Raw genomic sequence first — 26,733 nt, 5'->3', positions numbered from 1 at the left:
TACAGCAGCCTTACGTCTATTTTCGTAAGCGCTATGTAAAATTTGTTCATGAGTTATTCAAAAATGGTTTAACAAATTGACTTGAATCCCACAACTTTTTGTCGACATGGTCTGAAGGTGATCTGGTTCAATTTTTATGAAAATCAGAGCAACGGCCTTGGAGGAGTTCAAAAAAGTATTGGAAAATTACTTTTATTATCACTTGCTTGTGCAAAACTCTTACTTTTCAGGATGATAGATTTGCCAGTGTTTGTGAGGTTTAAATGTATACACTCACAGCTTTGATCACAGGAATAAATAACATTTTAACATATTCATATAAAATTGTAATAATGTTTCAACATATATACTTATTTTACTGTATTTTATTAATGCAGCCTTGGTGATATTTCTATGCTTCCTAGGCGGTTGCTGTCAGCATTATAGAGACTGAAAATTAAGCTGACACATTAGAGGCTATCTGAATATCCAGAGTTAAGGACACTCATCAGTTTGAAGCTCTCAGATAGTGGCAGGTTCAGTGTATGTCTGCTGCGGGCACAGCGTAGCATTACTACTCACTGGCTCAGTCACTCTGCATTCATATGTTTAATTGATGAGCTTGTTTCAGCATGTGTGATCCTGAGCAGATGATAATACACTATTTATCAGAATACATGTATTTTAAATGAGCATATCTCATGTGTGGCACAGAACTGTCACATGTGAAGATGTCCAGCTCTGTATTATGAACCAGAAAATAACAGTGAAACGTGATTCATTCTTCTTTATGAAAGCTGAGATGCCCCAAGACACTCTCATGAGAATCTTTCTTGATGCTTAAAGCAAAAAAGATGACGACAGTGTAAACAGTATTTAGATCTATTTTCATAGAGGGAGGGTTCGGGTTGAGCTGTTTTCTGTATTGGTGTACTAGAAGTTTACAGAATTCAGTGGATGGGAGTATTGGATCATTTCAAAGAGGTCATATTGGACATTATTTAATAATTTTAGGTCCACTTATGTTTTTGCACCAAAAACAATCAATATTTAGTTCTTTGTGATCCATTTTCCATCCTCCACCCACAGTATGTTCACTAACTGTCTGATCCATATTGCACACTAAACTGGAAATATGATCTGCTGATCTCTAATCTGAATTGATGATTTTATGCAACTTCCTGGATTTTTTTTTTTTTTTTTTTTATCCATCTGTGTGGAAACATTTGTGTTTATGAGGTACTGGACTGATACAGCGAACACCTTTGAGGATGAAAAAAAAATTGATTTGTCAAAGTTTGCGGGGTTACTGACATCAAACCTTTGACAGATGCTTTAAGGCACCTAATAACTGTCAACAAGGAAGAGTGGAGGCAGGATCTAATCGCAGCAGTCACTTTTATTAACAACTTAAGCAAAACAACAAATACACTAGAGCACAGGAAAACAGAAGCACGCAGGAGAAATACAACCAAACTATAGACCTTATGTAGTCCCACCCATTTTCAGCACTGCGATCATTGTGTTCTGTCTTCTGGTTTGTATTCCCACAGTATGAAGGTAAGTTCTTATGGATTTATGAATGAACCACTCATTTTAAAGGTCCCGTTCTTTGTGATCCCATGTTTCAAACTTTAGTTAGTGTGTAATGTTGTTGTTAGAGTATAAATAAAATCTGTAAAATTTTAAAGCTCAAAGTTCAATGCCAAGCGAGATATTTTATTTAACAGAAGTCGCCTACATCGAACGGCCAGTTTGGACTACATCCCTCTACTTCCTTCTTTAATGACGTCACTAAAACAGTTTTTTGACTAACCTCCGCCCACAGGAATACACAAGAGTTGCGTTTGTAGAGTGTGTTTGTCGCCATGTCGTCGAAACGCTGTTATTTTCATCCCGCAGTCCAATCACCGGGTCTGATTCCGGCTCAAATTGATAGGGTAAAATTAAAGACATGTTTACAATAACACTGAGCGCGTGCATCTCCACGTTATGGTAAGAGGCGTGACTTTTCCGGGCACAGTGCGCTCAGAGCTGTCGAATCACAACACAGGAACCGCTGGCACAATCAAAACTTGTTACGTATTTCTGAAGGAGGGACTTCATAGAACAAGGAAGTCATCAGCCCGTTTTTATGACAGTGGAAACAGCGGTATACAGATAAGTAAATTATGTGAAAAATACTGTGTTTTTTTACACGCAAAACATGAACACATGTTATATTGCACACTATAAACACAATCAAAGCTTCAAAAAAACCACGAAAACGGGACCTTTAAAATCTTCATTGACATTTGTTATGACATCAGCTTCAAACATTACAATGCTCATGATAACTTTGGATGCATGCTTGTTTCTCTGGCACATAAGGTCTATACAGCCACGAGAACAGACAAAGAATGACTGGAGGGAGGGTTGCAAAAACTCTGGGGGTGGGAAGGAGGGCTATACAAAAATATAGGTCCATGGGGGTGCTGGAGGAAGAATCCATGGAGGAGTAGGTGGAGGAAGGGACCATGGGACAACCCTGATCAAGGCTAGGAGGAGGATGACCCACGGCGGAACCATTGGAGGGAGAAGCCAGAGTGGAGTCATGAACTGACCAACAGAGGTGAAGCTGGGAGAGGTGGAGACCCAGGCAGAGTCCGAAGGAAGGAAAGACTGAGCAACATCGGAGGACAAGTAGGCCAAGGCAGAGCCACGGTGATGAGCGGCCAAGGTGAAGCCAGGGTGCCAGAGGACTGTGGCGGAGCCAGTGGAAGTGAGGACTGAGAAGAAGTTAAAGAGGTGGGGGGATGAGGTACAGCCAGAGGTCCGGAAGTCTGGGGTGGAGGCAGAGCCATGACTAACCAAGGCAGAGCCGCAAGAATGAGGGAGCCTGGTGGAGCCGGAAGGATAACGGTCCCAGATGGAGCAGAGGAAGTGAGGAGCTGACTGTTCGATGGGCCATGGTGGAGTAATGGGCTTTGAGGCCAGAGGCGGAGCCAGGGGATCCTCACACTAAGGTGGAGTTGACGACCTGGAAGCCAAAGGTGGATCCGAGCAGCTGGGCGGAGCCACTGAAGGAAGAGCCGAGGGGCTGAAGGAAGCCAGTAAAGATAGGGACAAGGAACTGGATGGAGTCGATAGAGGAGGAGGGAGTGGGAGGCTTTGGAAGGTCCATCAGTAATAAAAGATATTTGGTGTTGGGTGACGAAGGAGACTTGGAGCTGGGCGATGAAGGACACGTTGGCTGCATCCGAAACCTAGGCAGTTGACTTGTTGCCTCGCTGCCTAATCAGTTAATGACTTGTCTGACAGATGTCCGAGGCACCATAACAGTTTAATGATCTACAGCAAAATAGTGTGAGCTTTGGTGAGAAATAAACAAATATTTATTTACTTACAGTAGTAATTTCTTGCTAGAAATGACATCAAAAGTGGAAAACTGTGGTCAAAAACGTACATTTACAAACTGACTAGCAAATGCAACTTTCGGACACCATCTTTATTTTTCTAGCTCAACTGTCATAGAATAGAATGCACAGGATTGTGGGATATCAAAGGCAGCGAAGGATACATCTATGCTGCCTTCAAAAATCGATCAGATGAAGGTATCTCAGGAGACATGAAGTGAAGCTAATATTGGGTTTGGATGTGCCTTGATGCCTTTCTACCTTGAAATTTGTCCCCCGAAGGCAGCATTTTTCAGTTTTCAGATGCAGCCTTGGAGCCAGGCAAAACCAGCGATGATGACGAGATTTGGATGCTGGACGGAACTGACAGAGACGAGGAGACTTGGAAGCTGGGTGGGATGGCGGACATGAGGAGAACTGAAAGCTGAGTGGGACCAGTGGAGATGAGGAGATTTGGAAGCTGGGTGGGACCAATGGAGGCCAAGACAACTGGAGGCCGAACAGAACCAGCGGAGGAGGAAGGGCTTGGGAACAGGAGGAACTCGGAGTTCATTAATCCAGGGTTGGGAATACAGATTTCCAAGGCTGGAGGATGGGTAGGACACCACTCTTCATCATCCAGCTCTACTAGAAATCCCACTGGGAAGGACACTGGAACTGGCTCATACACCTGGTCAGACTTAGCAGTGTGCATTGACTCAAGGACGGACATGTCTTCAGGCTGTGGCTCAGTGCTGCGGTGGGCTCAGGCTCTTGATCCATGGTGGGTTCAGCAAAGGGCTGGGTGGACTGCAGATGCTGGTGGATTTAGATCCTCCTTGCTCTCACCGTTGGTGAAGGGGGATCTACATTGAAATAGCATCCACTCCACATATTCTCAAAATGTCCAATGAGGACCATCTCTTTTGTCTGTGGAATAAAACCTGCCCAGAAAAACATATGCAGAAGCTGTTGTCGGGGTAATGGACCAAATGAGCAAGATCTAAAAAACTCTGTGTCTGCTCCTCGAGGGATCGATCCCCCTGGGAGAGGAGGAGGATCTGAATTGCCATATCGTTAAGGTCCGTTCCTCTGTCAAAATCATTAGCGTTTTCATTAGCGCTGAACATACGCTGAATTAGATGCAGTTTCTGTAGCAAGAAAGAGAGAGACATACTGAATACTGAAGCCTGGTATCATGGTATTCCCTTGGCACACATGCACTTTGTGTGTGTGTGGATCTATATCTTCTGTGAAAGCCTGAAGGGTCCTCTAGTGTTTCATCTCTGTGCCCCTTGACCCCTTGATTTTTTGGCTGTTTGGCATGATGCTGTCAGTCCGCTTCTGATCAGATACCCATGAGCCCCTTGGCCAGAACACATTCCACCACTCTACAGCTGTAATGCAGGAGGAATATTTTTATATGTGATATAGTGAGTGTTTAAAACCTGTTAAAATGTGGTAAAATCACTCTAACAGAAGAAATATATATATTAGGGCTGTCAACGTTAACGCGCTTAACGCATGCGATTAATTCAAAATCCTTAACGCGTTAAAATAATTTAACACATATTTAATGCAAAAAAATTATGGAAGCATGTGAAATTGCGTCATAACGTAATTTATGTCACGCAGTTAGATGATCTTAAAGTCCATGCCGATTATATCAGAGATGACAGAGTCAATTATTTATTCCAGTGTCTGTTTCGCTTTAAAACACAAACTCTCTGTCATATTCTGTCATTTATTCTGTGCTGTTCCTGTCTGAACGGAACGTCGAAACATCCCACCGCTGTATGGCCAGATGATATGAAAACTATGTTTCTCGGCTGGATAAAGCTAACGAGCTTCTTGCTATGAAAGTTTTGATGGATGAGGATTGCAATCAAAGTAAAGACGATTGTGGTGACGTTATAATGATGGGCAAACAAATCATGTATGAGCGCGCTCTAGACGCACTGATCGCACATTGTATTTATGCACAGACACATTTCAGTACATTCACGTTGTTTTCACACACATTCAGGATAAAGTTGCTGTTAGGTATGGAACCGTTCGGTTCTCCACTCACGGTTCGGCGCACGCTTGCATCCCAAATCTGACGACGCATCTATAATATGGTTTGTTGAAAACAACGTGCAAAACAGACAGACGGATTCGGCTAATGTATGTTTCAGTCGATGGATGTGCATTCTGGTTTCCCATACGTTACAACAGCAATGATCAAAAGAACATGGACAAAACAGTCACTCGTTGTAAACAAATGTTCAATGATGTGCTGAAAACTCTATGACCAGTCATTTACACTATCATCACCAGGGTGTTGATAGCGTGTGAGCGCAGGTGAGACCTGAACATCTCACGTTGCTATCTGTGTTGAAACTAAACTCATTTAAACCTTGACCATTTAAACATTCATCCGTAAGATGCGAGAACTTGATGAGAACTTGCGCGCTCTGTGAGGAGATTTGTGTGTGCTCTCATCTGAAGAGCGTTCATGGAGAGATGCGTCACAGGCAAGGCAAGGCAAGGCAATTTTATTTGTATAGCACATTTCATACACAATGGTAATTCAAAGTGCTTTACATAAAAAAGAATAATAAAAATAGAACATAAGGAATAGAAATAACAGTAAAAACAGAATTTTGCTATCTGGATGGAAGAGCTAGGAAGTCTCAGGGAGTTTGTTGTTGTTGTTGTTGTTGTTGTTGTTGTTGTTGTCCATCAGAGTGGATCTAAACGGATCTATCCATCAGAGCAGATCAGAATGGATCTTCCTCACACGACAGGACTGCTACCTATTAAGGCACTTCAAACTGATAAACACAGTTTCAATCTCCCCTTTTGCCAAGACACCTCAAACTGCACCACACAGCCCTAATCCCCCTTCCGGAGATATCTTATCTATGCAACGCAGTTCAAATTTCCTCTTTGGAAATTTCCCCCTTTGGAAAGTGTCCTGACTGTAATCCGGAGATATCTTAACCATGCATTACAGCTTAAATTTCCCCATGGTTTGTCCCCTTATCCAAATTTACCAAATTTTAACCTAATCACAGCACAAATACTCTCACGCAAATTCTCTTTCAAGTCTTGCACCTAAATGGACAATTTCACACAAAAATTATGTCAACATGCCCATCTTAGCGAGTATCCTAACAAACATAGTAGGATATTTCTTAAGAGAAAAACAAGACAGCGCATGTGTGTCAGTATCAGTGTACTGGATCTTTGAATTATGTCTTAAAGGGACAGCAATATTCCTGCTCTCTGTTTTTAATGTTAATCAAAAGTTACTCTTGTTTCACCTTTATTTAATTATTCAAAGAAGTTTATATGCAGTTATTTTATGGTTATTTATACAGTTATTTTTTTATGGGTGCTTTGGTGTACATAAATGTATGATTTATATTAAATCATATAATTTGGTTATTTGGTCTCCTTTTTTGGAAAGACATCTAAATTTATCTTGAAAAAAGCTAAAAAAATACAGTTGTTTGAAAATCACACTTCAATCTGATGGTTTACTTTGCTGGATATAGATGATGGAAAAATGGAAGTGTTAAACGAGATAAATGGTGTATGCTTAATTTCACGATAAGTGTGCGATTAATCATGATTAATCGTGATTAAAGGTGATAGAGAGGATTTTTTCGTCGACTGAGAATCCAAAGACTGTTACTGAGTTTTTGAAATGAGCGCATGCGTAAGAACAGCCCCCCTCTTTCACAGCTCACTTCAAAGGAACGCCTCCCAAAACTCGTGCACGAGTATTTGAACACGAGTGTTTACCACCGGCATTCGCTGTGTCGTGTTTTTTGGATTCATTATGTCGGACTCACCGCAGGTAACTCATAATCTGCAGTTGTTACTCCTGTCTCCTGACAAAAACATTGCATGCGGCGCCTGTGGAGTGTGGAAAGTTACTGGAGCGCGCAGCCGCGCACGTCTCTCACAAGGAACGTCATGGCAGTGATTGACAAGCCAGAGGGCCAATCGTTTACGTGATGATCGCGTAAACGATTGGCTGATGTTTTTAAGGCCTCGTGCACAGATGATGTATATTAATATTATTACTTTCAGGGCACCTAATAAATAGTCTTTGGAGTTTGACAAGGAACAAATTGTGATGGCTAGACGACGGTCAGAGCATCTCCAAAACTGCAGCTCTTGTGGGATGTTTCCAGTCTGCAGTGGTCAGTATCTAAAGTGGTCCAAGGAAGGAACAGTGGTGAACCGGCGACATGGTTCACCACTGGACAGCCAAGGCTGGTGGCTGTGGCCTCTTTCAGCAGGATAATGCTCCTGCCACAAAGCAAAAATGGTTCAGGAATGGTTTGAGGAGCACAACAACGAGTTTGAGGTGTTGACTTGGCCTCCAAATTCCCCAGATCTCAATCGAATCGAGCATCTGTGGGATGTGCTGAACAAACAAGTCCGATCCATGGAGACTCCACCTCGCAACTTACAGGCCTTAAAGGATCTGCTGTGTGTGTGTTTATTGTGACTGTCAGTGAATCATTATTATTGTTTTGTTTATTTTTTAAAAGTGATTATTAAATTATTTATATTTTCTATTTAAAATTATTTTATTTTATTTACATTGTTTAATTAATTAATTTTTATTTTATTTTAGAGTACAATCAGTCATAAGGGCTATTTTTTAGTGTTTTTATGGTGCTTATTTTTGCTGACACATTGATTTGATGCAGCTTAATAAAGCAATAAGGCCCGTGAAGCCATGGTTTACAGTGAATTTATAACAGCTAAGGGGCGTTGTTAGGCACAATGTGGAGCGGAGTGCCTAAACCCCCCTTAGCTGTTATAAATTCACTGTAAACCACTGCTTCACGGGGCTTATTGCTTTTATAAATCAGTTACCACACAATACAAATATTAAAGCCAAAAAAATATGTATCAATGCAACTTTCATGAAGTAAACTTTCACTAAAAGCCTTCCTTCCGCCAGAAAAAAATAGCCCCTGACCATGAACAGCAACAGAAGTTACATTATTACGCCATTAGATGGCGGCAAAGATTGTCACTCAGTCGCAAAGACTTTTATATTGAAACTTGTTGTGAACACGGAACAAGACGCAAATACTTTGACTAGCGCTGTCAGTGTCAGCAGGGCACGGGAAAACCCATTAACTGTTAAAAGGATCGCAGCGGACATTCAAACTGATTTTTTATTGTGAACACAGGACTGACCTGAAGGAAAATGCTAAATCTGAATGCAGGTAATACACTCGCTCACTCGACAGACTAAGACAGACGCAGCAACATACACATTTAGTGGCGCAGTGATACTTATGTAATGCGGTCTGCTGTATGTTTTCGAGAATTTTACAACGGCTTCGAACACGGCTCAACCAATCAGAATCAAGGGCCAGAACTATCCGTTTTATAATGATGTATTAAACACACACACATAAACTTACACAAACATCACATGCATCTATTCCACAAGATTGCTTAATTATATCCCACATAATTAATATTTAAATATTGATTTGATTAATGAGCTGAGGTCTCCATGTCTCTGGTCCTGAGGCTTTAATTATCAGTGTCAGTCAAGCATCGCAGTGATAATGATGTGCTGAAATCTCTAACACTCAGCAGCGTTTAAGCTCTCCTGCATTTTGCAGTTCTCAGAAGGCAGTATTTCATGATGAATGTGTTTTCAGGAGTTTTCAGATGTAGCTGGATGATGGATATTTTACCAACTCCATCTCCTACAACAAGGTCAGCACGACTTGAACACAAAGAATGGCTTTCTTGCTTCATTTTTCTATAACTTTGGTGCTCGTTCTCTCTAAAGAAAGTAATTTAAGCCATTGAATGATGAATGAATGATCGGCATGCAGTGGTCAAACAGACACACAAAAAGAGATTCATCACAAAAGGACACGTAAGAACATGCTACATATACAGTGAACGGAGCTGTGTTCACAGTATGACTAAAAACAGTTATTGTGCAGTTAATCCTTGTATTTTCAAAAAGTTTTGGAATATTTTTTTCTCTCCCCAAATGTGTCACTATCGAAACACAATGATAAATAATTTAATAAGAAAGATTACATTGACCTATTAAGATTTAGTTTGCATCTACCTTACATATATATATGTATATATATATATATATATATATATATATATATATATATATATATATATATATATATATTTTTTTTTTTTTTTTTTTTTGGTATTTTTTAAAAAAAGTTTTCACAGGTAAATCAATAATTACAATTTTAACAATATTTCAAGTGTAATTTCTGAGATTTGTTGTATTTTGAATCTAATCTTTCTTTGTAAAAGGCATAAAGTTTATCATACTGATTTCAAAGTGAAGGATTCATTAGTTTGAATAAACATTGAACCAAACACTATCATAACATCTTAGCTGAAAATTCAATATGCTTTATTTGTGACAAAACATCCCGTGTTTCGGTCATGACTGCACATTTTCGGTAGTGACAGTAATGTGTTGATAGCGAACATCACAATACAGAATTTTAATTAACTAAAACAAAACATTAAAACACTAAGAATTTGCATAACTGTACCAAAGTTGTGTTTATTTCCCCCAAATAAATGATTATGTGTTCCCTTTTGTCACTACCAGAACAATGATGACATGTTTCGGTCGTGACTGTTTCGGTAGTGACAATTTTAGATACTTTTGAGCCTAACTCAAAGATGATAATCAACACACGGTTAACTAGCACAGTTCTGAACAGTTGTACACACAAAAAAACTAAATTTTATGAATAACACCCAAAAAAGTTTGCTCAAAAGTTTGCTCAAAGGTGTTTGGTAGTGACTGTCCTTAAAGTTACAGACAGATATTGAAACTTTTGAACATATTTAACTCAAAATGAAGGTACCTATCTACTATGAAAGAGAGGGACAGGAATATTTCCTGATCAAAACTGTAGAAGTGTGTTAAAATCAGCCAATGGACTAAAACATACACTGTTTCGGTAGTGACATGAAAATATATTTTATAACTTCACTTTAAAAAAAAAATCTAAAATATAAATTTTAAAAACAACAATGAAAAAAGTTGCAAAAATTATTTCAAAATCATTTTCACAAGTTGAAATTTAGGGGTTAGGGTTCGGGACAGCCACTACCCAATTGACCCTTCTCAAAAACCCGCCCCCCTTATGTTGCTTTGTCTGACAAGCCGTGGCGCCATCACGCCACACAGAGTGAAAAATACATCGCTGAGCAAAGAGGACACTGACAACACGTCGACAGACAAGACAGAGCAGGTTACTCATGATATTAAACAAAGTCCGAGCTTTCAAACTGTGTCGTTTTTTAAGAAATTCAAACAATAAAAACCGTTTTGTGGCTCTTTAATGTGTCATGACAGATCGCTGTAGCGCCTCAGCTCAAGAGGCTCTTAAACCGATAATTTCTTTCTACTAGTCCATTTATAGCATCAAATAAACATGAATGAACATGATAATGAATTATATTTCAAATGCAGAAAGACGACAATATAAAGTTCAAGTACACCGAGGTTAATCTTCTAACTCATGACTGCTTTGTCTGACAAAATGGCAGATTCGGTGTTATGATTGGTTAGATCGCTTGTCAATCAAACTCCCGGCAAAGGGTCAATTGAAAGTATCCAATAAATTATGATTTTATATACATTAAACTTACTAATATTTTAAATATTATTGTGGGATTCAATAGATAATAGAAGGATCTTAGTAAACATCTACAATTTGAATACTTTTGAATGCTTTTTAAATGTGTTTTCTGGTTGTGGGACAGCAGTTTGCACCAATTCTGAAGAATGGCCCATATAGGGGTTGTGGTGAAATATGACCTGGACGCATTCCTGACAGGTTTAGCGAGATTCATAGAGAAGTTTTTGAATGCTTGTGGTCTTGTGTTTGGATAGTTTGAGGTGTTTCTACTGACACACTTTACACATCACAACAACAGAGGTGTGTAAACACACACACACACACACACACACTTCCGTATCTCACCATATGTTCACAGTTCAGCAGCTGTGATTTTGAGAGCTTTACCAGCATGAGAAATGAAACACACACACACACACATCTCTCTCTCTCTCTTTCTCTAGCAGTAAAAATAGAAGCCTATTTGTAGAATCGGAGACATGCTCTTTTTTTGTTCTTTGGTTTTGGATGGAAAACCATTACTTCAGTTTAAACTTTAAAACTTTACTCAAGACTCTAGACAGTTCATATCTGTAGCAAAGCCCACCGATAAATCACATTTAACCTCCAAAATAGCCATGGTTATATGTTAATGAGCTCATGCTTGTGATGTCATCTTTATTAATGTTTATGAATGAGAATGTGACTATGTAGGCATCTCGCTAGCGTTCGGAACGGAGCCGTTATCATCATGTTTCTTATAAAAGTGAATGTCTCTCCAGGTTATTTCATTTCAGGCCTTGAGGTTTCAGTCAGAGACTCGAGTGCTAATTAAGTGTGTGAAGGTGCTGAGTGAATTTTAATCACGGACCGATATGAACGAGCGCAGCGGGTGTTCGTGGCTCTCTGAATGGATGGGCGTCAGCATATGTGTTTTCTGCATCTCCTGTGACAGAGCGCTGTTGTTCGTCAGGTTTCTTCCCGCTGGCACGAGGCTGAAAGGTGGCATTGATCCGTGTGTGTGCTCTGACCCGCAGGAGCTCATTACAGCCCTTTGCCCCGGAGGATTCTGGGTTACGGATGAATTACAGTTCGGGTGCAAGAACCTCCTGCTGCTGCTGCAAGATTTCAGTCCAGAGGAAGTGGCTGAGATTGTTTACTAATGCAAGAAGTCAGGCGTTATAGTGATTTTACCACAGTTATATGAAGCAGAGTGTTTATGTGGTAAAATCACTCTAAAATCAGATTTTTAGTATTTTATTGCTTTTAATGGATTAATAAATGTATTATTGTCAATCCCATTGTACAATATAATAAATATTTTATTTTACTTTAAGTTTTTATATTTATTTATATTTTGTTTTAATTATTAAATTCACATTATTTTTTTATTTTTTTAATTATTTTATACTAATGCAATAAACCATGCATTATAGTGATTTTACCACCGTTTTAAATGTTAAAACACCCTTGAATGTGGTAAAATCACTCTTGTCTTTATAAAACTTTTATACTGCTTTTTATAGATGATTAAATGTATTATTATTGCCAATGAAAACTTACAATAATACTTATTTTAGTATTTATAGGATTTTTTTTTTTTGAATACTTTGAGGATCTTATTTTTATATATAATTAAAGGTATTATTATTGCAACTGACAACTTACAATAATATTTATTTTATTTTTATAGGATTTTTTTAAATTATTTTTTTTAAGAAGACTTTGAGGACCTTATTTTTTATAAATGATTAAATGTATTATTATTGCCAATGACAACGTACAATAATATTTATTTTATTATTATTTTTTTTTCTCATTGTCTTTATAAAACAGTCTTTATTGTTTTTTTAGATGATTAAATGTAGTATTATTTTTAGGGATGCACAATATATCGGCCACCATATCGGTATCGGCCGATATATGTTGGTTTTAATGTTATCATTATTGGCCCAATAAGAAAATTTGGCTGATATATTAAAGCCGATAAATAACAGATTATTTCCTTCATCTGAGATGCTTCAGATGCGCACTGTTCACCATGATGGTTATGAACTGCTTAAAATATGATTGAAATCACTTAAAAAAGGAAAATACGGTTAAGTACAGCGAAAGTCTGTCATATAATCTACATAAAATTATAATGAGAACATATAATTGTGTGCTTGGGAGATGGTGAGACTTTTGTTTTTGTAATCAGGCTCTCAAAAATGATATAAAAATTTGGATTCAGATTTATCGGCCAATATATCGGTTATCGGTAAATATAAAGAATTATCGGTTATCGGTATCAGCCAAAATTTTCATATCAGTGATAACAATATGCATTATATAATATTATTAAATGTTTGTATTTATTTTATTATTTAATTAATGAATTTATTTTGTTTTTAAATGTTTTTTTACAAATGCGATGTCTTTTTTCATAGTTGACAAGAAAAACATTAGAATCAAAGATGTTTCCATTAACAAATGAGTTTAATTCTATTAATATAGGTTTTAAATTAAATGAAATTGCTTTATTGTCACTGACTGGATGAATTACAGAGGCAGCGCTACTGTGAATAAATCAACTCAAACCGATATGAAATGCCTCACATATTCCTTTAACCCGGTAGATGAGCGGCAACCAAACCTGATCATGAATCATTTGTGCTCTGGTAAAACTAAAGAGCCACAACCTGTTTGAGACACTGAACCCTTTTGTGACAGTTAATGTCTTTCTTTCTGAGGGTTTGTCGTCTCTCTGTGTTTCTTAATCCTAAAATAGCTCCATCAAATCTGCTGCTGTCGAACCACTGCTCTTCAGCGTCTGTGTGTCTGTATTCACTGAAGGTCTCACCTGTCACCCGTCAGCCTGTCCCGCGTGTAAACCGCTCCCCGGGAAACAAGTCCGTCTAGCTGAACCGGATGGTGTGTGCGGCGGTCTCAGGAGAAACCCAGAGCGAATGCTCCTGTAACATGAACAAAGCTGTTAGAGTAATGCCTCACACTGAATACAAACCTGCATCTGTTTGTGTGTCTTTTGTGAGTTTTTAGCTGGTGCTGCCGTCTGTTAGCGGTGTGATCCTGCCGGAGGCCACGGCGCTTTTCTCTTTATGATGTTTGTCAAACATGAAACCTCTTAAAGAGAATTAAAATAATGTTTTTCAACACTGAATTAAAACTTCCTGCCACACCGATCTCGAACCAGACCGAGAGGAAGATTAGCAGAGAAAACTGAATGCTTGGCTTACTGCATTAGTATAAAACAGTAATATAAATAAATAAATAAATGCATTTTAAAAATGTAATTAAATCAAATAATTCAATTTACCATAAGATGCCTGCATTATTTTTCCTCTACAGTTCAAACTGATGACGACAATATGAAGGATGTTCATCTCAGACTCGAATATAAAGAACAAAACTGTTTAAGTGCAGTTAAATGTCTTTTAAATGTTCATTTTGTACACACACAGTTCAGTCATTTCCTGGAGCCATTAATATCTGTCTGTTCACCAATATTTCGTAATGTTTCCATTAAAATAGCGAACACTAAACGGGTTAAACTTTTGGCACCACATTTGTTATTTACAGCCATGAGAAGGTGAAATGCAACTACGGTTTTATCGTATTGTGTTGAATTTTATTGTTGTATTTTATATTTGCTATGATTACATTTTTTTTCTTATTATTACATAGGTTGCTATGATTTCATTGTGTTGTATTTTTATTTTATTAATATTTGCTATGGTTAAAATTATTTTTTATTTTATTTTATTTCATTTTACACTGGAGTGATTCTTGCATTCAAGCACAGAACGATCAGTGATTTTGTTCTGTTTTTTATTCTGCTTGTAAATGTGTTTGTCAGACCTTTCACATCTCTCTCTCTCTTTCTCTCTCTCTCTCTCTCAGGTGTGTTGTTCTCTGAGGTCCGCCGCCCGTGTGGCGTGATGGTATTGGTCAATCCTCAGAGTGGGCGGGGCCAAGCGATGGCTCTCTATAACGGCCACGTTCAGCGGATGCTCACTGAGGCTGATATACCACACAAGCTCGTCATCACAGGTGTGTCTCACACATACACACACACAAGCACATGAGTGTGAGAGGATTTCTCAGAAGCTCTGAAGAGATTGAGGATTCATTAGATGAATTTCATTAGATGATCTGCTACTGTGGCAGCAAGCGGGGTGTTTCAGCTCATCCTCATGTTTTTCAAACAGTCTTGACTGTTTGACCTAAAACTGGGTGTCCATACAATGAAAGTCAATGGGGTCCAATGTTGTTTGGTTCCCAAAATTCTTCAAAATATCATCTTTTTTACCATCTAAAAAAAAAAGTCAATGATTTGAGTAAATGATTAGGGAATGATCATTTTTGGGTGAACCATCACTAACTTCTGGTTCTGTCAATGTCGGTATCAAACAAATAAACTTTTCCTGATAATTTACTCACCCTCATGTCATCCAAGATGTTCATGTCTTTCTTTCTTCAGTCAAAAAGAAATTAAGGGTTTTGATGAAAACATTCCAGGATTTTTCTCCATATAGTGGACTTCACTGGAGCCCAAACGGTTGAAGGTCAAAATTACAGTTTCATTGCAGCTTCAAAGAGCTTTAAACGATACCAGACGAGGAATAAGAGTCTTATCTAGAGAAACAATCGCTCATTTTCTAAAAAAAATACATATATATTTTTTTTACATTTTAACCAATGCTCATCTTGAACTAGCTCTCTTCTTCTTCTCCTCTATTTGAATTCCAGCAGTGTAGACACTGCTAAGTGTATTACTGCCCTCCACAGGTCAAAGTTTGAACTAAATTGTCATATGCAATATGCTAGTGCAAGTATATAACAATTAGTTCAAACTTTGACCTGTGGAGGGCAGTAATACACTTAGCAGTGTCTACACTGCTGGAATTCAAATAGAGAAGAAGAGAGCTAGTTCAAGATGAGCATTTATGGTTAAAATGTATATAATTTTTTAATGTTTTTTTGAAAATGACCGATGGTTTCTCTAGATAAGACCCTTATTTCTCATCTGGTATCGTTTAAAGCTCTTTGAAGCTGCACTGAAACTGTAACTTCAACCGTTTGGAGGTCATTGAAGTCCACTGTATGGAGAAAAATCCTGGAATGTTTTCATCAAAAACCTTCATTTCTTTTTGACTGAAGAAAGAAAGATATGAACATCTTGGATGGCATGGAGGCGAGTAAATTATCAGGAAATTTTAATTTGAAAGTGAACTAATCCTTTTAAGCAGATTTCAGCATATTTGTCCTGAAACTGTGGCTCCACCATAACAGTATTGATCTGTTTTTGGGGCTGAAGTTGTTTTTTTCATCATTGTGTCACTATATAGAGTTTGGAGCTTCATACATAAAACATGCTATTAGTCACATATGAGTGAAAAACACTCGACAGCAGCAGGACTGACGAGAGATTCACTGTCACACGGTGAACTCAGAATAACCTCCGACAGACAGAGAGAGAGAAAGACAGCTGTCTGAGTGATGCTGCCACTGATTGTGTGTGTGTGTGTGTGTGTGTCTTGATGCTGATGGATCTATTTATACATCCATCAGTCAAATTTTCAGTGTGTGTGTTGTGCATGATTCACTCTCACTGTGCAGTTTGTGTTCCAACTTATATAGTGATAATAAATGCCATGAAAATAATACCGAACTTTTTAATTCTCCCTCTGTCTTTGATTTTATGGTGAAATCACAGCAGGTTGTTTCTTCATGAGATTCATCCATCTGTCAGTGTCTATATTCATCACCATCACTGGTGCTTTCGACTGTAAACACATTTCAGAAACAAGTCACTGATAAACCCATGCTTGTGTAACACTAATCAGCTCTGGAAGAGGATAAATACATTCAGCAGAGACCTGCTAAAATGTTCAGATACAAGTGAAATCGTTTTCTTAAAAATAAAGGTTCTTTATTGATATCAATGGTTCCATGAAGAACCTTTAACCTCCATAGAATCTTTCCATTCCACAAGATTCTAAATTTTAAAAATATACTTTAGATTAAGTTCTTCACACCAAGAAAAATGGTTCTTAAAGGATCAGTCCACTTTTAAATAAAATTTTCCGGGTAATTTACTCACCCCCATGTCATCCAAGTCTTTCTTTCATCAGTCGAAAAGAAATTAAGGTTTTTGATGAAAACATTCCAGGATTATTCTCCTTATAGTGGACTTCAATGGCCTCCAAACAGTTGAAGGTCAAAATTACAGTTTCAGTGCAGCTTCAAAGGGCTTTAAATGATACCAGACGAGGAATAAGGGTCTTATCTAGAGAAACAATCTGTCTTTTTTATAAATAAATACAACTGTATATGCTTTATAAACACAAATGATCACCATGCACGTGCTTCCGCTTTCCGCATTCTTCAAAAAGTTTACGCTGTATGTCCTACGCCTTCCCTATTCTACTTACGGAAAAAACTAAACTGGTGCCGCATTCGATCCATAAGTAGAATAGTGAAGGCGTACAGCGTAAGCATTTGAAGAATGCGGAAAGCGGAAGAACGTGCAAGGTGTTTATATAAAGCATATATAGTTGTATTTTTTTTTTGAAAATGAACGATCGTTTCACTAGATAAGACCCTTATTCCTCGTCTGGTATCGTTTAAAGCCCTTTGAAGCTGCACTTAAACTGTAATTTTAACCTTCAACCGTTTGGAGACCATTGAAGTCCACTATAAGGAGAAAAATCCTGGAATGTTTTCATCAAAAACCTTAATTTCTTTTCGACTGAAGAAAGAAAGACATGAACATCTTGGATGACATGAGGGTGAGTAAATTATCAGGAAATTTTCATTTGAAAGTCAACTAATCCTTTAAGAACTGTTGACTGAAAGGTTCTCTGAGGAACCAAAAATGGTCCTTATATGACTTCATTGTGAAAACCCCCTTCTGGAACCTTTATTTTTAAGAGGAAATGAAGCATATATTTGCTGTTTGAACATGAATGTGTGTGATCAGTAATGTGGGTCACTATGATGTGAAGTGTCTCCCTCAATTAACACATCACACCACATCCACACTGAGCCAATGAGTGTGTGTGTGAAGTGCAGTCTCAGCTTTAGGCATTTCTGCTGAATCAGTCACTATGAATCTTCACTTCTGCCTGACACACACACACACACACTCCATCAATGCTGTTACTCTCTCACACACACACAGGATTAAAACTTCAGACTTACTTGCGCTGTGATACTTTTATAGGAGTTTCATGCAATTTTCTTAAGCTCATAAATCAATTGCTGTATCTGACTGTATAATTTACATTTTTCATTTATGCTTTAATTCAAAACAACTGACAAATGAGGAACATCACAAGCAATTTGTCATAAGAGCTAATGATATTCATAACAAATAAAAAAATATATATTTATTGAAATATTATTAAATATTACAGTTTTCAGTGTTTAATTTTCTCATACTAGTTGGTACAAGCACAGAATGTGTTTTGTTTTTTAACTAATTGTGCTTTATTACTTGGGGATAATTGATTGTATATTTTATTTTGATAGTTTTTTACTTTTACTATTTTTTATTCTGATCCATTTTCTTTATACCTTGTCGCATGTTAAAATGTTATCTAAACTGTATTTTTAAAATATATCATAATATTTTGTAATAATTGAAAATACATAAAGTGAGGGGAAAAATAACTGTTTTGTGTGTGAATATATGTTAAAATATATTTTATTCCTGTGATCAAAGCTGAATTTTCAGCATCATTACTTCAGTCTTCAGTGTCACATGATCCTTCAGAAATCATTCTAATATGATGATTTGATGCTCAAGAAACATTTAGGATTATTATTGAAGACAGTTGAGCTGATTCTTATATACATAGAGCGCTGAATAATAATAATAATAGTGCTTACATGAAAGAATACCATAGTATTACCATTAAGACCAACCCAAACTCACGGCAATTCATACGTACACTGTAAAAAACTTTATCATAACATTTTTTCTTTTGTCAATTCAACTTGGATAATTAATTTAGTTCTGATAACATACTATTTTGAGTTTCTGTTGATTAAAACCAATCCCCAGGTAACTTACTTTTTTAAGTTAAACCAACACTTCTTTTTTACAGTGTATTTTACGAGGTGGCTAATTTGTATGTCCTTATACGTTTTTTACTAAATCATACGCATTTTACGAGTTGCCCAATTCGTATGACTTCGTACGAATGACCGAGCCCTAACCCCGCCCCTAAACCTACCCGTCACTGGGGTTTAGACAAATCATATGAATTCATGCGAATTCCTACGAAGTAGCCACCTCGTAAAATACATACGAATTGGTCGTGACATAGCGTTGTTGAGAAAGGGTTATTATAGTCAACTAAAACCATTTAAAAAATATATCTTCATTACTAATAAAAATGGCAAAAACACACAACATAATTACTAAAACTTTAACTTAAATTAAAATGAAAACAGAAAATATGAATAAAAACCAACAGTTTCTCAATTGTAGTAGAATAAGACTGCATTGGGAAGAATGGTATTGGATGTCTGGGTGTATCAGGACTTCTTGGTCAGATCTAATAGACATGTTTAATGTACCAGAGAGAATCTGCTCATGAAGTGCATTAACTGACTCTTGGGATTGAAATGTGATCGCATCCTGTGATCTGTGATCCATACAGAGCATCCGAATCATGCTCGAGATCTGGTGAGGAACGCCGACCTGACGCAGTGGGACGCTTTGGTGATTCTGTCTGGAGACGGGCTGCTGTTTGAGGTGCGTGGGGAACGCTTGTGTGTCCGTCTCTGTGTGTGTTGGCCATCCAGCTCATGTATGTGTGTGTGTGTGTTTTAGGTTGTGAACGGTCTAATGGATAGGCAGGATTGGGAAAAGGCCATCCAGACTCCTCTGGGAATCTTGCCCGGAGGTTCGGGAAACGCACTGGCTGCTTCCGTCCATCACTACACGCGGTGAGCAGCATTCAGAGCCACTGTGACCATTCATTCAGTCACATGATGCAGGCCAAAACCCGCCCTCGAGACCCTCTGATGAAGGGTCCAACCACATTTATCTTTTGTGTTCAATCTCAAATTTAATATTAAATGCAGATAAGTTATGGCTAATGGTAAATTTCTATACTTATTTGTATAAATAAAACAAAAACCCAGCCATTATAAATGCTGCATTATAATGTACAATATGAAAAATGCATATTCATTTTGAGATTTGCTAAAGATTTCATGTAACAGTATTATTAAATTATTAGTGTTTTATAGATTAGGTTATTTCTGAATGTTCAAAATGTTTTGTACATTCACTCTGTACATTCTGAAACAAACAGCAGCATATGAAGTAGTAACATTAAAAAATGTTAGACAACTAAACGTCCAACTAAAACGTTTCAGAAAAAAGGGTTCAAAAATAATGATTTTTTGCAAACGTTTCGATAACACTATTAAAGACCAGATAACTTAAAGGGGTCATGAACTGCATTGTTTTATTGTTTTATAATGTTTCCTGGGGTGCACTTATAATGTTAGTATGCTTTTCACATGAAAAATTGTCATAATTTAGAAATAAAAGGCATTTTTGCTATCCTGATTTTAGCCCTCTGATTTGAACGCTCTGTTTTAAGGGGCGTGTCTGCTGTGAGACTTCAGTGTAAACGCCCACTGCTGTGATTGGCTAACATCTTTCCTTTTGAAATAGCCAAGTATTACTCTCTCTTTTAGCACGTTTTTACTATTACAGCTCTCAAGGTTAACGAATTGTGAAAAGTGTTGCATTACATTTAGATCTATGGCATTATATTTAGATAGTGGCATGAAAGGTTGCAGAGATGAACACTGTAGCCGATCACAGACATGTTATTGAGCACACGAAAGTCACTGCAACTCAATTTCTGTACACTAACAAATGCTTTCATCATAACTAACAGTGCAAATGCGATATAACTGAGAGATTCGTTGAATAAAACGGGAGTTTTGGCACGTGTCCACTGATAAACTTGTGCTGTTTATCAGCTCCAGCACGCGCTGTTTGATTGACAGCTCCAACAATTACAAAGGGAGCATTCTTTGACTGCTTTCTTTATATGATTTAATCACTGGTTTGATTTACTGAAACAGACACATAGACAAAGAACATCTGACTGTACATGAATCATTATATCAGATCAGGCATTACAGTGAACACAGTTACTTACATGTTGTTGCATTACTGTCGAGTCCATATCGTAAAAGTCAGTTTTCAAAGCCTGCACTGAAATGCGATTGAATTACCAAAGAATCCACAGTGAAATGAGACATTCACATTGTTGAAAATAAATAACCATATTCCGAGCATTAGGATCCTTTGAAAGGCAGAAGAAATCAATGCCTTCTTCATCATTGCAACATTAGCCCCGCCCACTGGCGTGTTAGTGAGATGACGAGGAGAGAAGAGCGATACAAGACTAAAATAACATTACCTTTCAAAGGATCCTAATGCTCAGAATATGGTTATTTATTTTCAACAATGTGAATGTCTCATTTCACTGTGGATTCTTTGGTAAATCATTCGCATTTCGGCGCAGACTTTGAAAAAACAGACTTTTGTGATATTGACTCGACAGTAATGCAACAACATGTGTGAAACTGTGTTAATTCTAATGCCTGATATGATACTGTATGTAATGATTAATGTACAGTGAGACGTTCTTTGTCTATGTGTCAGTAAATCAAACCCGTGACTAAACAAGCAACTTCATGTTGTTTCTCTTAGTAGGATGAAACTAATTATTTAAACAGTGATTAAATTATATGATGATTAAATTATCTATATAAAGAAAGCGATCAAAGAACGCTCCCTTTACAATCGCTAGAGCTGTCAATCAAACAGCGCAAGTTTATCAGTGACTGAGTTCTGGACACATGCCAAAACTCCTGTTTTATTCAACAAATCTCTTAGTTACGTCGCGTTTGCACTGTTAGTTATGATGAAAGCTTTCTTTAGTGTGCAGAAATTGAGTTTCAGTGAGATCACTGCTTTCATGCACTCAACAACATGTCTGTGATTGGCTGTTCATCACTGCAACCTTTCATGCCACGATCTAAAAATAATGCCTTAGATCTAAATGTAATGCAACACTTTTCACGATTAGGTAACCTTGAGAGCTGTAATAGTAAAAACGCACTAAAAGAGAGAGTAATACTTGACGAATTTCAAATGGAAAGATGTCAGCCAATCACAGCAGTGGGCGTTTACACTGAAGTCTCACAGCAGACACGCCCCTTATAACAGAGCGTTCAAATCAGAGGGCTAAAATAAGGATAGCAAAAATGCCTTTTATTTCTAAATTATGGCAATTTTTCATGTAAAAATCATACTAACATTACAAGTGCACCCCAGGAAACATTATAAAACAATGCAGCTTATCCCCTTTAATGTTACTGGAATAACGTTAGCTCAGATAGACTGTGATCTAGGGTCAGTGTTCATGCAGAACTTCATTTAGTTCAGTAATCGCCATTAAATTCTTCCTGAAGCGTGCTCGTTCAGATGGAGAATGTTCTGCTGCTCAATTTAAAGTTTGCAATGCAAGCAGTCATTACCGAGAGTCATTATTCCAGCCATTAGCCGCGTGTTTCTTTGTGAGAGCTGAATCTCTGCGGGTTTAAACTCAGCGTTTCTTTCAACAAAAGAATAAAAGTTCGGTTCTGCTGAGAGAGAACAAACAAATGAAAGCATTAATGATTCGCTAATGACTTGCATCCAAGTCAGAGAGCTGATGTTTGCTGAATTCAGGTGAATAAAGCAGGTGATGAGAGGTTAAATACACTTTCTGGAAACAAACCTTACTATATAATGGAGTCATTTCTATTCATGAAGATAAAGCAGACCGCAGACTTTCATCAGCACACGGTTCACACGCGAAATGACTGGCCGGTGCAGATTTACCTCAGAATAATCTGTGTCCATTCGCGCGCTTTAGAGTTTGGCCGTTGGACTTTTATTATTGAAGCACAAGCGCCACCTATTGGTGATTATTAGACTGCATTTAAAATTAAACGGAGCACTATTAGTAAGCTACCTCAGAACTGCAGATATGTCAATAATAACTTTGTTAATCCACTTTCCGGTTTATTCATCTCAACATCAGTTATTTATAAGCAGAGAAAAATAGAAACTCGTACATTAATGAAATGCGCGCGAGAAATCATAACGCTCAATATGACGAATCGGATGTCGTCCCGCCAAACGCATGTTTGTTTATTATTTAATGCGCTTTGCATTATGGTTAAGTTTTGGCCCGATTTACGTAAAGAAGCTAAAACATTTTTAGGGATTCGAGTTTTTCCCCATTCAGGTAAACAAGAGGGTTTTCAGGACGGCTGTCAGGTGAACCTTTACAACTCAGGACTTTGGATTGTGTTTGGATTGTGTTCAGAATGAAATACTAGCCATGTTATTATTGTTAACTAAAACTATTAGGCTAATATTTTGAATTCATTTAATATATATTAAAGTAAATATGCCTACTATAGTGTTTTTGAACCATTCTATGGTAAAGTAACGTTACTTGAATTAATTTGTTGTGGTAATTGGTTGCTGTGGTAATATACTAATATAAACAAATTACTTTACCCAATACTGTACTCATTTTTCTACAACTATATGGTATATTATACTACAATACACTACAGTTTACTGTAGTAAAAACTAAAGTATACTACAGTATTTATTACAGTTTATCAGTTCACTATAGTTAATACTACAGTAGGCTGTAACATTCATTAACAAAGTGTTGTAAATAATATAATATATACATTTAGTATGGTTCAAAAACACTAGGCCTATTTACTATAACGTTCTATAGTATTTTTAATGTGGGTAAATACTATAATAGTAGCAATAGTATGGAATAAAACAATTTAAAACATAATTGTGAGTTTTTATCTCACAACTGTGAGTTTTTGCGAGTTATAAATTAAGAATTGCGAGATATAAAATCAGAATTTTTTACTTTTTATTCAGTGTTGGAAACAAGCCATAATTGGTTTGTTTTGACATTCAACTAATGTTATAAGGTTCACTTTACTGTTTGTGCTCTTTTATATCAAGATCTTTTCAATTCATAGTCATTGATTTTAGTGTTGCAAGTTTTGCTTGACAGTTGTTATAGTTTACTAAAACTAAAAATTAAAATCTGAAAAATATAAATAGCCTACTGGATGAAAATCTTAAAGAATAATTACTTAAAATTACTAAAATAAAAACAAATTAAAGCTAAAAAGAAAAAAAACAACACAATTAGCCTACTAAAACTGAAACTAAAATGCAAATTGAAAATATAAAAAAAGTTATTTTAGAATATTAATACACACTATTACAGTAGGCTATATATAGATAATACAAAAAAGAACATTTATAGAGGATGTTTTTATTCTAATAGGTTCATTTTGCTGTTTGTAAATGTATACATGTTTGATTTTCCAGTCCTGGAGCATCGTTTCTATCCAGTAAACAACACTGGCCTCTGATTATAGTGTTTTGCTATGATTGAACATTAATGTTGTGACTGGATCTGTGTGTCACCTGTAGTGAGTCTCCGGTGTGGGGTGAGGACCTGCTGACTAGCTGTGGCTTTCTGCTGTGTAAGGGTCTGATCTCAGGGCTCGACCTTATCTCCATCCGTCTGTCGTCCGGCGCTCGTCTCTTCTCCTTCCTCTCTCTGGCCTGGGGCTTCGTGGCCGACGTGGACATCGAGAGCGAACAGTTCCGTCAGATCGGAGAACTGCGCTTCCTCCTGGGAACGCTAGTGCGTCTGGCATCCTTACGGATCTATCAGGGAAAACTGGCCTTCCTGCCTGCCGGAGACCAGCCGGAAACAGATTCCTCTTCTACCGCTGACAACCAGCTGCTTGACCACCTGCTTGTCCCACTCGACCAGCCAGTCCCGCAAGACTGGACGGTCGTGGAGGAGCAGGATTTTGTCCTGGTGCTCGCCATGTTCCAATCGCACCTAAACGAGGAACTGATGGCGGCTCCGGACGCCCGAGCCAACGACGGGCTGATCCACCTGTTCTACGTGACGGCGGGAATCTCTCGGGCCACCCTGCTGCGACTCTTCCGGGCCATGCAGAGCGGGACGCACCTGGACTACGGCTGCCCGCATCTGGTGTACCGGCGAGTGCGAGCGCTGAGGCTGGAGCCGCTGAGCGAGGCCGGCGTGATGACGGTGGACGGGGAGCGCGTGGAGTACGGGCCCCTTCAAGCACAAGTGCACAGAGGGGCGGCCCGTCTCATCTCCACATGACGCTGTTTTTAAAGCACAATCCGGACTGGCTGCCGTTAAACTTGAACTTAATGTATTCCTTTGTTTTATTAAAGAATTGTAACTTTGAATGAATCTCACAAAAAGATGTCCAGGTCACATTTCACCCCAAAAACAAAATAAATTACATTCCACATTTAGAAAATGGACTTTTTAAAATTTTAAAAATTGTTATTGCAATTTTTTCTAATCTAATCTAAATAAATAAATACATTTATTTGGGTGAAATATGAGCTGAACAGATTTCATGAGATTTTTTTCTGATGCTTGTGTATCTGAAAATTTATCCAGGTCAAATTTCACCCCAAAAATCAAAAGAAAGACATAAGACATTATATTTTGCATGAAAATGAAGACAACCATTACTATTTTTGTGACATTGTGACATTATTTTCTGACCAATTAACATTTATTTATTAATTAAAAAAATTCTGCAAATATAATAGGCCTATTTAATTTCTTCTGATTTTTGGCATGAGGTTTGTGAGATTCACGGTGTCTGATGCGCGAGCATCTGCATTATGCTGGAGTTTATGCTGCTGCGATGCACCAATCTTGATTTTCTGAAGTGCCAACGTTGAACATATGATATAGCTGTTCATCTTTATTTTTCTATGATAGAGCATTATGTCAAGCGTTTGGTATTATTTAAGAGAGCATCGTAATGTGCTGCCTTCTGACCCTCCTAGGAAATTACAGCTCACTTACAATCTAAATCATAATGACATTTGTGGCTTTCATCTGATTTTAAATGATAATGGACGCTTTGGGGATTTTATTTCTCTCTTTTTCACTGATTGACAAATACAGGAAGGTTTTTTAGTGATATAATGCAATAAAATGAAGCACAAATAATGTGTGTAACTGGTGCTTGATCTGTGTGTTTTATTGCTCATGTGCTACAGCAGAGAATAATGGGAAATATTGTTTGATCATGCAAACCTGTCACACTTTATCATTGCATTGTTCATCTACGGCATACTAACTTTATTGTATAGTTGACATGGTAAAATGTCCTGTCAATGGTGAAACCTGACACCAATAACAATGTTTGGTTTGCTTCTATAAGTTACTACTTTACAATTTTGAATTATTTACAAACCAACAAGAAAATCAGCAGGATGTTCATAACAAGCTAAAGTTAGCCATTGGTCATTCACTTACATTCATTTTTCAGTTTAACCATCTTTTGAAATGTTAATACTTGAACTGATTTATGTAATGTTAGCAAACAACTATCCAACTAATACCATCACAGTATACGTACATTAAATTCAATCATAATACTTACCAATGCCTGTGCTGCTGTTTCTCCTCCAAGATGATGTCACTTCCTGGGTGATGTCATTAGTTAAAGGTAAAAAAAAAAAAGAAAGTTAAATAAACATCCACTCATAACCAAAGCTTGCGCTTAAAATCACCCCTGTG

General features: G+C 37.5%; 1 protein-coding gene across 1 annotated transcript in view; it reads left to right on the top strand.

The window, feature by feature from the left end:
* The window catches only part of LOC125274040 (sphingosine kinase 1), a 34,405-nt gene extending 7,810 nt beyond the window's left edge, over nucleotides 1–26,595 (top strand). Inside the window, exons 2-5 of the mRNA XM_048200079.1 lie at nucleotides 14,903–15,052; nucleotides 19,672–19,766; nucleotides 19,845–19,960; nucleotides 24,573–26,595. Of these exons, the coding sequence (XP_048056036.1) occupies nucleotides 14,903–15,052; nucleotides 19,672–19,766; nucleotides 19,845–19,960; nucleotides 24,573–25,287 (1,076 nt within the window). The 3' untranslated portion in view covers nucleotides 25,288–26,595. The remainder of the gene's footprint in view (nucleotides 1–14,902; nucleotides 15,053–19,671; nucleotides 19,767–19,844; nucleotides 19,961–24,572) is intronic.
* The last annotated feature ends 138 nt before the right edge of the window (nucleotides 26,596–26,733 follow it).

The sequence above is a fragment of the Megalobrama amblycephala genome, linkage group LG1 (assembly GCF_018812025.1).
Source record: "Megalobrama amblycephala isolate DHTTF-2021 linkage group LG1, ASM1881202v1, whole genome shotgun sequence".
In the NCBI taxonomy this organism is placed as follows: Eukaryota; Metazoa; Chordata; class Actinopteri; order Cypriniformes; family Xenocyprididae; genus Megalobrama; species Megalobrama amblycephala.
Note: the sequence above shows the minus strand (reverse complement) of the source record. Positions and strands in the feature narration are given on the sequence as shown.